This window comes from Lycium ferocissimum, chromosome 9 (assembly GCF_029784015.1).
Source record: "Lycium ferocissimum isolate CSIRO_LF1 chromosome 9, AGI_CSIRO_Lferr_CH_V1, whole genome shotgun sequence".
Taxonomy (NCBI): Eukaryota; Viridiplantae; Streptophyta; class Magnoliopsida; order Solanales; family Solanaceae; genus Lycium; species Lycium ferocissimum.
Window position 1 is genome coordinate 52,534,898 of NC_081350.1, and position 12,575 is coordinate 52,547,472.

The 12,575-nt window shown below is 34.5% G+C and overlaps 1 protein-coding gene across 1 annotated transcript; it reads left to right on the plus strand.

Annotated features, from left to right (window-relative positions):
* Window positions 1-4,142: 4,142 nt before the first annotated feature.
* On the plus strand, window positions 4,143-6,381 carry LOC132031260 (putative pentatricopeptide repeat-containing protein At3g15200). Its single transcript, XM_059421151.1, has one exon. It carries the CDS (start codon window positions 4,300-4,302, stop codon window positions 5,839-5,841), a length of 1,542 nt encoding a protein of 513 aa, XP_059277134.1. The 5' UTR covers window positions 4,143-4,299; the 3' UTR covers window positions 5,842-6,381.
* The last annotated feature ends 6,194 nt before the right edge of the window (window positions 6,382-12,575 follow it).

Here is a 12,575-nt window from a genome sequence, read left to right on the forward strand (position 1 = left end):
TTGGAGTTGGTCGTGAAAAGAGTGACCATGGGTACGCGTGAGCGCTTTCTCTCTCTATTCAACTTGGTGAAGGTGAGAGCTTCTCCCTCTCTTGTTCAACTTTGTGGATGAAAATATGATTAATGAGTCATCCATTAGCTATTTATATCTTTGCCCTGTTGACAAGTGTCCCACTATGGCATGGACCAATCGATTTGGCCATGTTGTAGTGGGGCCCACTTAGTGCATTATGACTTGATTAATATTAATTAATCACTAATCCCCACTTAATAATCTAATCATGGTTAATTAATCCCTAATCTCCACTAATATTTCTACACCAATTAAAATTTATAAGCAATTCGTGCACTAATTAAAATCGGGGATTAAAAGTCCTTGTCTCATATCCCAAAATAATCTTGTCCTTGAACTTATGTCGATTAGCTTACGAATAATCCATCGTATAAAAATACGGGATATAACATCCATATTATCTTTATTGATTTTTTAATGGGCGTAATTTTTACTTAGATGATACTTATTCTGGGACGGAACGAATAGCTGAAGTTCTCATTAAGAATTTAAGTTAATCTTATGAAGAATTATTCTAATTTTTTCTTCTTGCATCAATATTGTGTAACTTAGCTTGTCAAAGAATTGTTCAATGACTTTTTGGGATATTTAGGCAAAACTAAGGTCCTAATTTTTTTTTTATAAGATTAAGATTTTTAAAGATGGTGTGGTAGAGAGAAAACATAAATACTTACTAGAAACAGCCAGGGCACACCTCTATCAGTCAAAGTTGCCCTTAAGATATTGGGGAGAGTATGTCACACGACAGCAACCTACATCATAAACAGATTACCTTCTAAAATTCTACACAACAAATCACTATATGAATTTTGTACCAAATGAAACCTACTTACTCTCCCCTAGTAGCATGTGGCTGTCTTCGTTTCCAACCACTCTAAAAACTCACAAAGATAAGTTTGAACCAAGAGCAACTCCCCACATTTTTGTTAGATATCCTTATAACACAAAGGGATACAAGGTCATAGACTTAGCCACCAAGAGAATTCATGTTTCTAGAGATGTTTTATTCCATGAAGATGTTTTTCCTTTTGTTGTTGCTCTCACTAGTTCAAGTTTCAATTCCATTTTAGATTTACTTACTCACAAATTTTAATGATTTGCCTATGACAAATAATAGTTTTTATGATGATTCAATGCTGGATAGGTCTGCAACCAATAGAGTGACTAATACTCATGTAACCACAAACCATACCAATGATAACCAAACACCATCTTATAATAAGTTGCCTAATTCTCTAGGACACTGTCCCCTTACCCTTGACACTTCCTCTGATCAAACTTCACATGACCCTATTGATCCTAGTCAAATTACCACCACTCAGGTACCTGCACCTAGAAGAACATCCAGAACACTTCATACTCCCAACTACTTGAAAGAATACACTTACAATTTGCCAAATCTGCAGCCTAATACTGCAGAATCAATACCTCATTCACTCAACTCCTCTTTGTCCAATCACCAACACGTAGCCTTCACCACACTTTGTCCTGATAATCAATAGTTAGTAAAGAACATTTCACGTGAATGTGAACCATGCTCATATGAAGAAGTAGCCATGAACCCTGCTTGGCAAATGGCCATGACACAAGAATTTGAGGCCTTGTATGCTAATGATACTTGGGAGTTAGTTCATTTACCTACTGGAAAGAAGGCAATAGGTTGCAAGTGGGTGTATAAAATCAAGCACAAAGCTAATGGAAGTATAGAGAGATTTAAATCAAGGCTTGTGGTTAAGGGATATACTCAACAGGCTGGTATTGACTACAACGAAACATTCTCACCTGTGGTCAAAATGACCACTATTAGAACCTTAATCTGTTTAGCTGTCAAATGAGGGTGGACTTTGTACCAACTAATTGTCAATAATGCATTCCAACATGGGGATTTGCATGAAGAAGTCTACATGACCCTACCACAAGGACTTAAAGTGGATACTGGTAGTTTAGTATGTGGGCTCACGAAATCCTTGTATGGGCTGAACCAAGCCAGCAGAAAGTGGTATGATAAGTTAGCAAGTTGCTTTTGCTCAAAATCTTAGTCACACTCAGTAAGTGACTACTCTCTTTTCTATAGGAAGAAGGAACAACCTATTGTATTTGTTTCCATTTATGTTGATGATGTGATCTTTACTGGGATTGATCTGAATGAGATTGATTCCCTCAAAATTAAAGATCTTGGGAAGCTTCACTACTTTCTGGGGCTGGAAATCTTATATAGGGATGATGGATTCCTTATTTCACAAAGAAAATTTACCATTGACCCACTGAAGGAGTTTGATTCTTTGGATAGTAGAACAACCTCTTCTCCACTTGATCCCACTGTGAAATTGAAGGCTTCTAAGGGAAAATTACTTCCTGATCCCACATACTATATGAAGCAGGAAAACTGAATTTTCTCACCAATACAAGGATGGATGTTGCATATAGTGTATAACACCTCAGTCAATTCATGCAATCACCCAGAGAACTACATCTCAAAGCTATTTTTCATGAACTTAGATATCTTCAGGCTAATCCTACTTTGGGAATTTTCGTATCAAACAAGGCTGATTATACTATGACTGCATATTGTGATTTAGACTGGGCAGCTTGTCCAGACTCAAGAAAGTCTATGAGTGGTTATCTAGTCTTGATGGGAGACAATCCTATTAATTGAAAATCTAAGAAGCAAACTATTTTTTCTTTGTCCTCAGCAAAAGTTGAAAACAGAGTTGTCAGGAAAGTAGTTGGTGAACTTGTTTGGCTTGAGAGATTGCTTCTTGAACTTACAATCTCATGTTCCTTGCATATACAAGCTTATTATGACAGCCAGGCTGCAGTTCATATAGCAAATAACCCAGTCTTCCATGAGAGAACTAAACATATAGAAGTGGATTGCCATTTTTTTAAGGACAAGCTTCAAGCAGGACTGATCAGCCTTCATCACATTCCCACTACTTCACAACTGGATGACATTTTCATAAAATCTTTGACAGGAATCAAACACTACCCTATCATGTGCAAGTTAGCTATGATTTCCTCACCTCCAACTTGAGAGGGGTGGGGGTATTTATAATCTTATTTGTATTAACACAGTGGTAGTTTTGTAACTAGTCACACTTAGTTAGTTATAGCTTAGCTGTTAGTGAGCTATTAGTTAGTTAGATATTTTTTCATTTCATGTATTTAATGTGCAGTGTTGCACTGAACAAATCAATTTTTCTTTCTCAATTCATGATAATGAGATGAGTTCATTTCACATTTTCTCTCTCTAGCTTCAGTTGTGGATTTGGACATTTTCATCTCCTTGATTCCTTGAAGGTTCATCAATGGAAGTTCATTCTTATTCAACTTTAGATTTCTGATTTCATCACAAGCAATCTTACAAGATTGAAAAAAGTAATCTTTTAAACCTTTTGACCTTTTTTTTACTACGTGATAGTTATACAAAATCTCCTCACTTTGATGTCAAGTGGTTCTGTCTTAAATATATTTGAAATATTATGTCGTCAATTTTTCAACTTTTGAATCTTTTCTTTATATACAAATTCATCTCAATAGAAAAATGCTTGATTTCCCGCCCCAAATTCTATTTTCACTTTAAGGGGAAGGAGAAGGCGACAAAGTAAAAGAAACTTACCGTCAAAGGATGTGGGATGGGGCTGCTTCTTCCTTAATAAGAGATAAGGGTGGATTTAAAGGGGAGAGTCTGGTTCGGAGGGTGTACCTGAACACCCTCGGCAAAAAATTACACGGTATGTATAGGATAGATTTTCTGTGTTTTTATATAAATATAAGTATTGAATGCCCTAAACTAATGAAAAAAGTTAGCTCAAGCAGTCCAGGGTGTTCAAACGCATAGAGACAAAATTAAATTGAAATTGTGTTTTTTGGCTTATCCACACGGTCACATTTTTATTTTTAGAATCCCCTGAGTGAAAATTCTGGATCCGTCACAGACTAGAGGTCACTGGTTCAAGCTCTGCGTATGAAAAAATCTTTGGTATGGAGTCGTTCCCCTGAATGGACCCTACGCGATGAAAATCGAATACAATCGAACTGCAATGCGGGTACCGAACACACAAAAAAAAAAAAAACCAAGGGAAACTTGAATTTTAACTGTACCAAGTATAAAACTGAAAATTCAGTAGGCAATCGTATTAAGAGGACTCGACGTTTGACACTACCATCTTTTGTATTTGCTCTTTGCTAAAATTCATAAGAGTAACAATCTTTTTCCACCGGAAAATGTCAACTAAACAACTCTACCAGAAAATTCATCAACGTTTATGCAGTTTTCAACCCATATATCTACTACCAAACAAAATCACACCTCCCTTTCATCACCAAATACACACAAAATCCAACAACTTTGATGATAGCTCTGCATTAAAAGTACAAACCCTTCTCAAGACTGAATCACACAAACCATTAAATGACATATTTCAATCCCTCAATCAATGCAACTTTACATTATCTGAAGATTTCATTCTTGATGTACTTAAACGACACCGTTCTGATTGGAAACCAGCTTTTACATTCTTTAAATGGGTATTAACAAATGGGAATTCACCCAAAACTGAATCTTTCAATGAAATTGTTGAAAATACAAGTACCCATTCACCAAAAACTGGATCTTTTAATGAAATACTCGATATTCTTGGACGAATGCGGCGTTTTCAAGAACTCAACGAGGTGCTCGACGAAATGTCTGAGAGAGGAAAAAATTTGGTTAATGAAAGAACATATGGCATTGTGATTAATAGATATTGTGGAGCCCATAGAGTTGAAGATGCTATAGAGTTTTTCTATAAGAGGAAAGTTTTGGGTTTGGAGCTTGATCTTATTGCTTTTCAAACGCTACTCGTGTGTTTATGTAGGTTCAAGCATGTTGAGGCAGCTGAGTTTTTGTTCCATAATAAGAAAAATGAGTTTAAGGATTGTATTAAGACAAGGAATATTATTTTGAATGGATGGTGTGTTTTAGGGAGTTTACGCGAGGCGAAGAGGTTTTGGAATGATATTGTGACTTCAAAGTTAAAGCCGGATAAATTTACTTATGGGATATTTATCAATTCACTATGCAAATCAGGGAAAATAAGCACGGCGGTGAAGTTGTTTCAGACAATGTGGGAAAAAGGGTGTAAGCCTGATGTTGCTATTTGCAATTGTATTATCGATGGATTGTGTTTCAAGAAGAGAATTCCTGAAGCCCTTGAGATTTTCCGTGAAATGAATGAGAGAGATTGTTTACCCGATGTTGCCACTTATAATTCGCTGATTAAGAATTTATGCAAGATTAGGAGGATGGAGAAAGTTTATGAGCTTTTAGACGAGATGGAAACGAAGGGAGAGAGTTGTTTGCCTAATGCTAGAACTTATGGTTACTTGTTGAATTCCGCCAAGTCGCCTGAGGAAGCTATTGGGATTCTGGAAAGGATGAATAAAAATGAGTGTAAGATGACCGGAGATATCTACAATTTGTTGTTAAGGTTGTTTATGAGCTGGGATAATCAAGGTAAAGTAAAGAGTACGTGGGATGAGATGGAGAGGAGCGGGCTAGGACCCGACCAACGATCCTATACGATTATGATTCATGGTCTTTTTGAAGGGGGAAGATTAGAGGATGCTTTGTTGTATTTTAATGAGATGATATCAAAGAGTATGGTACCTGAGCCAAGGACAAGATTGTTGGTGGATGCCATGAACATCAAGTTAAAGGAGAAAGGGAAGGAATCGAAGAAGGTGGAAGTAATGAAAAAGGGAAGGAAGGATAAGAATACTAGGTAATACATGCTCAGCTAATTTTTTTTAATTGACATGCTATTTATTTACTGTAGAACCATGGAAAAAAGGGTTTCTCCGGAATGTTGGCAAACCAAAGTCTGTCGGGTGATTTATTAAGTTTGAGCTAACGGAATTATCTTATGATAAAAATCATGGGATGGCCATGAGGAATTTGGAGCGAAGTTTTGGCGTGTAACAAGTTCCCTACATTCTTATGCTGATATATGTAGAAACAAACTTGGGAGACATGAAAGCTTGATAACATCTATTCCTCTTGTCATGTCATTTCTTAAAGCAATGCACTTGTACATATTGGCCTTTACTTTGCAGTGTGTATTTATTGAGAAAACTGCTCTCCAATTTTACCCCCCACTTTGTAGAATGGTCGATGTGGTCTTCACGCCTCAAGTAGTATGACGATTACAATCACTGAGTTGCAGAGCTGGTAATTCAATGGGGGTTTGGTAAACAATGCGCCCCGTGGTATACAATTTCGTCCATTCTATCCTTGATATGGTGGAAATGAAAAAGAAAAAAAGAGAACTCGTGTCACTGTCTGTGATTCGTGGTCATGATGAGTTCACAACAATATAAGATTTAGATGATGGATTATATCATTTCAATGATGCCAGAAGCAAGGACAAAATTTAGGTGGAGGTTGTAAAAATTAGTCAGGGAATGGAAGAAGTTTTGGTAACAGAAGACTGAGAAGCGGAAGGAAGAACGAGTATGGCTAAGGCGATATGTGCACTGCGAGTAGTTTTTTTTTTTTTTTTTTTTTTTGGCTAAACACTGCGAGTAGTTTTGCTTGGTATCATCTTAGCATTCTTTGGAATGTAAACATCAATTTAGAATCATTGAGTTGTCCGTTTGGATGTATTGGCTTAAGCGAAAGGGTGATCGGCTTAGTTTGGTAACTCTGCCTTGTGTTGGCTAGTTGGTAGATCTAGCTAGAACCTCTTTAAACTTCTTGCAATGTTACTTGCTAATCAGCTACAACATGAGGGTGATCAATATGACAATATCAATTTGGAAACCACATCGTGTGATGTTTGAATGGTTGTTACATATCATTTCATAGTGTATTGTATTATATTGTATCGTACTGTACTGTATTGTTTTAATGAATACAACATTTGGATAAATTGTATTGTTTTAATGAATACGACATTTGGATAGATTGTATTGTTTTAATGAATACAACATTTGGATAAATTGTATTTTTTAATGAATACGACATTTGGATAAATTGTATTGTTTTAATGAATATGACATTTGGATAGATTGTATTGTTTTAATGAATACGACATTTGGATAAATTGTATTGTTTTAATGAATACAACATTTGGATAAATTGTATTGTTTTAATGAATACGACATTTGGATAGATTGTATTGTTGTCCGTCATTACATAATGTACCCATTAGCAATCTGAAGGATAAACCGAGAAAAGTAGAGTATGGGGTAAAGTTATTATACAAAAGTAGGATAAAGGATAAAACAGGATTATTAAATAATAAGCAAAGACAAAATGAGGGGAAAAAAAAAGAAGAAGGTAAAGACGCGATCATACCAAAGTGGTCGTTACATAACGATAAATTTAACGATACGATGTAATAAAATTTAAATAGCGGGGGGGGGGAGGGGATGATGATGAATATGGTCGTGAAGAAACTTTCGGGAACACTGAAAAACTAATGCACAAGTTGGAAAATCGCTGAGACATCCAATGGCTAACAGTAATTAGGATTGCAATGTACCTTCTTCATCCGAGTTGTGACCTCAGATTTTCGAGCTTGGTAGTATACTCGACTCTTCTCAGCTTGGCGTGCCCTTTTGGCGGCTGAATCCGCCTTTTTCATTGGAGCAGCTTCGCAAAAAACTGAATGGTGTAATAAATCCTGCAATATTTAAGCAAAATTTTCAAAATCATAAGGGCCATAAAGGTCTTAATTCTTCTACAAAACAGGAATTCTTGTACCTATTAAGCCCGGAGTGGGTAGCGACAAAAAAACTGACACGAGATGCGACAGGCTCTATATTCCCTATCTCGTATTCAACTAATCCGAGTGGATTATATACAACCTCAACATTAAGCAATCAATAGAGACTCTTTTATACATTTAGAAACTTCCTATTTATTCCCGAATGCACAAAAAAGAAGGTAGAAACTTTGGGAGGTACTTCCGTTCTACTTTACTATGGGGACTGTCTATCCGCCTGAAAGTGGTTTTACCAGCCATACCAAGAAATCAGAAAACCTTTTGAAAGAAGCTATTCACAGCTTGTTTGGTGATTGTTACGTATCGCTTCATAATTTATCGTATTATATTGTATTGTGTTGTATTGGATTGTATTGTGTTGTATTGGATAGATTATATTGTTTCCTTCATTATATCATGGCACACATCAGCAATTTGAAGGATAAACCAACAAGAAAAGTAGGGTACAGGGTAAAACAATTACGGTACAATAAATGATAAAATAAGATTATAGATAATAAGCAATGAGAAAAAAAAAAAAAAAAAGGTAAAGACACGATCACACCAAATGGAACTTTTTGTCGTTACATAAAATAACAATCAAAACAAACATTGTATTTGAACTAACAAGTAAGATACAATAGGTAACAACCATCGAAACAAGCTGTCAGTGTCCAAGAAAGCAGTCAATCAACTATGCCTAAACCACAAATTTTCAGAGTCCTGCCTGTATAAATTCAGGTTCAGTATTCATTCCATTAATTACACATAATTAAACTTCTTTCGCGCTAGTCATCAACTTATCACTAAGTCTATAGAAGAAATGAAAAAGGATCCAAATTACAAGCTGAAGAACTAATTCGTATTCCATCTTATCCTGTTTGTTTTGAGAAACTTTCACCCGTTAGTCCCTTTTTGAGGTTTTTGTTTAGAAAATGACACTTCTAATTTTTTTTTTTGGTAACTTATTAAACTTTAAGGTATGTTTTGATAAATAGTTGTTACGCTACTCAAGTACGCAAACACTTTCGGTCCTATTACCCCCTTAAACTTATTTAAACTAAAAAAAAATGATACTTTGGATGTGTTTTTTTTACCATTATCTCTTTAGATTCTGATCTAAATTTTCTTTTTTTAGCAAACTGAAAATCGTATGAGAAATTAATAAATGATGGTCTAAAATTTTAATAAGTTATTCAAATGCTAGAGAACAATCTAAAATTTTTTTAATTTGAAAACATATTTTTTAAACCCATTAATATATATAAAACTTTTAAAAATGGATTAAAATCTAAATAATCTTTTAAAAAGCTATATTTTAAAACCCTTTTTAAAAAAAAAAAATTGAAAATTTGATTTTTTATCTTTCTCAAACCCGAAAAAAAATGTCTCTATGATTTTTTTTAAATATGGAAAAATGGATTTGTTAAAAATATGGAAAACTTGATTATTTTTTTAAAATGTCTACAAAATCTTGATTTCATTTTCTTAGGACACTTTTATTTTTCAAATAAAGGCAAATGTTTTTTGCCAAAATGTGAAAAAAAAGCTGAATTTTTATCGTATTTTGAAGAAAAGCTAATTATTTTAAGAGTGATCTTTCGAAAACTTTATGTGGAAGACTAGATTTATTTTCAAAAAGAAAATGCTTATTTTAAGAAAAAAAAAAGTTTTCCTTTTTATGTTTTTCTCAAAGTCAACTTTCTCTCTTTTTTATTAGTAGTTGAGTGCTCGTTGTTGTTCGGATCTTGACCAATTATTCGAGCCTTTAAATAAGTTTAGTTGGGGAACTAGGGGTCTTACCACCTTCTTAATTGACTATATTTGAGTTTTTGTAGTTTTAGGATTATATTCCTCCCGAGAATTCGTGCTTGTGGGTCACAAAAAAATATTGCATTCCAATGTGTTTTTTTTACCATTATCGTTTGGGCTCATTTACCTAAATTTTTGCATTTTTTTGCACGGATTGCCCTTCGTTTGGGGTGGTCTTTAAATTTTGCCCCTCAAATTTGTGGTCTTTAAATTTTGCCCTTCATATTTATTCTTTAAATTTTGCCCTTTTATTCTTAAAGATTGAGCGAATACATGAAGTTCGGGTTCGAACCCCGCTCGTGCATAAAATAAAAATAATTTCGCAAGGCAGAAATGGGGATAATCTAAATCCATGATATCTTTGGAAAAAGTTTTTCAGTTATCTCTTTATCCGGCATAACTAAAAATTATATTCTTATAGTAAAGAGCTTCAATCGTATGGTTTTAGTTAAACATAACTAAAAGTCCTAATAATTAGGGTTTTTATAACTTATTAAAAAACTTTTTTTTTTTGGTATCGAAAGTCTATTTTATTCCATCCAAAAAACTTTTAGGAATAAAACAAAAAGTTAAAGCCGACCTTCAAATATGGTAAAATTCCTTACTCACTAACTTGTATAAGTCAAACTAGAGCATATTACATTAAAAAAAAAACAACCCGCTTTGACTTTCAACTACACTTAGCTAGGGATAAAATCTAAATACCTTCTCTGAGGAAGTTGTTCTCCGCTTGGAAATATGTTGTGCAATCTCTCTTTTGCAAAGTCTATCGAAGAAACCGAGTATTTTGAAATCCTAGGTTCCTTTCTCCAAACCAATGCCAATAGCATACCAAAAATGTTAGCTAGGACACCTACATAATTAGGGTTTCCAAGAGTGCCTTTGATTTGTGTCTAGCAATTTGAAGATCCATTTGATTTCATTTTGCTTGCTTTCTTCTAGTGTACCCCGCCATCCAACAATCACTTTTGTGATGGAGATTCAAAATAAAGATGGGAAAATGTTTCTTACTAAGAAAGAGAGCAAGAAGCACACTTGAATGCCAAATTTCTCAAAGTCAACAATTGCTAACTACTTTGTATATTAGTGCGAATTTGTATGGACATTTGTTGCTAATACTTTTCCATGTAACTTTGGTTTATATGTTGAAAAAATACATATATATGCTTCAAGGCAAAGTTTGCCCATAAGGCATAGCTTGCCCAACCGCATAAGTTTGGTAAATCCTTAACAAGTTTACGCTATGGGGCATACTTTCTTAATTGACTATAAATTTTATGTTTTTGTGCATAAACTTGGAAGGAATTATCAAAGAGATATTATGCCAAGTTTGGGTAAGGCATAAGTATGCATAACTTTGCTAATTCCTTCACAATCTGCCGTGAGAATAGCGAAATTTAAACTCGCCTTGCGAATTTTTTTTAAAATTTTGACCTGAAACCCATGGGATTTAGCGAAGGGCAAAATTTAAAAATTTCATATATGAAGGGCAAAATTTAAAGACCACCCCAAAAGAAGGGCGAATTGCCCAAATTTTTGGAGTAGGCTTGTCTAACCAAAAAAAGCAGAGGCCCCTTTTAAGATAGGAAGATATTGTTATAAAATTTTATGGTTAAAATTAGTCTTAAATATTTACGTGGCTATAAAATATTTCATTAGGTAAAATGAGAAGTTTACCAAATAAATGATTATCTGGTACAATATTCTACACATTACAACAATGTTTCTCATATAATGACATAGCATATCCACATAAGTGAAAACATAAAATTTAGGCCAAAGCCATCGCCAAATTTGTGGGTCGTCCAGTTCTTTCACTTGAACACCTCAAGTGGCCTTTGTTCCATTTAGACATCTCAGATGGGCAACTGATGTTCCATTTAGACACTTTTCGCTGAGTTAGAAAATTGTGTGACCTTCACACAAAACATGCGCGTGAAGGGCTTAATTTTACGATTTTTTTTTTAATTTTTTTATGTCTTCTTCTTCCTTCTCTTTCATTCCAACACTTCCTCCACCATAAACCATCAACTTGCCACCGCAATACCACCGCCGGATAAGTTTTCCGACATAACAGTGATAACAAATTGACAAACCCTTCCACTGCAAATTAACAAATTGACACCACCACTGGTTGCAATTTTTTTTTCACTGTGCAATATGTTCTTCGTCAAACCCAGCTTCAAAAATCATTCAAACAACTTTGATTCTCAACCAAACTCCTGAATACTTCATGAACAAGTTCTTAAGAACAATATTTAGCGTACCTAATTGATTTAATTATTTTCTCTTTCCGAGCTTCTAAGCTCCTTCCATGAAGGTCACATTTTTTTTTTTTTTAAAACACAAATTTCCCGATTGCAAATTTTTTTCCCGAATGTAGCATATCTCCATTGAAGACGCCATTGTTGAAGCTCAAAGCTTCCAATTTGAATTTTCGGGTTGCCTCAAACGGGCTCCATTTTGAGTGGGTGATATCTCAAAAGAACCGGAATGTCGAGAGGAGTTCGAATCCGAAATTTGGTGTTGTTTGGTTGAGATTTGAGGAACTCGCCATTAACGTAACTTAAAGCTTCTAATTCGAAAATCAAATTTCCAAATTGGAGGACTGCAAAAATATAAAAATAAAAATGAATTGGGGCTATAGATTAGTGCCAAATTTTGAATTATATGCTTCCAAAATGGATCAAAATCTAATGAAAACAAAAAAAATAAAAATGGAGCCGTTAGAAAAAAAATGGTGCCCAGCAGTTGTAGAGGTGTAGAAAGGGGGAAGGAGGGGTGGGGTAGGTGGGGGAGGGTTTAGAAAAGTAGTTAATTTACTTATTTATTTTGGTGAAAAATAATTTTTTTTTCTTTTCTTTTTTCTTGTAATTGATTTTTAAATATTATTTTACACCCAATTGACACATTTCCTATTTTAATTGGTCACCATGCCACGTC

Coding starts and splice junctions, on each gene's coding strand:
- LOC132031260 (XM_059421151.1), top strand. CDS start 4,300: ATGTCAACTAAACAACTCTACCAGAAAATTCATCAACGTTTATGCAGT.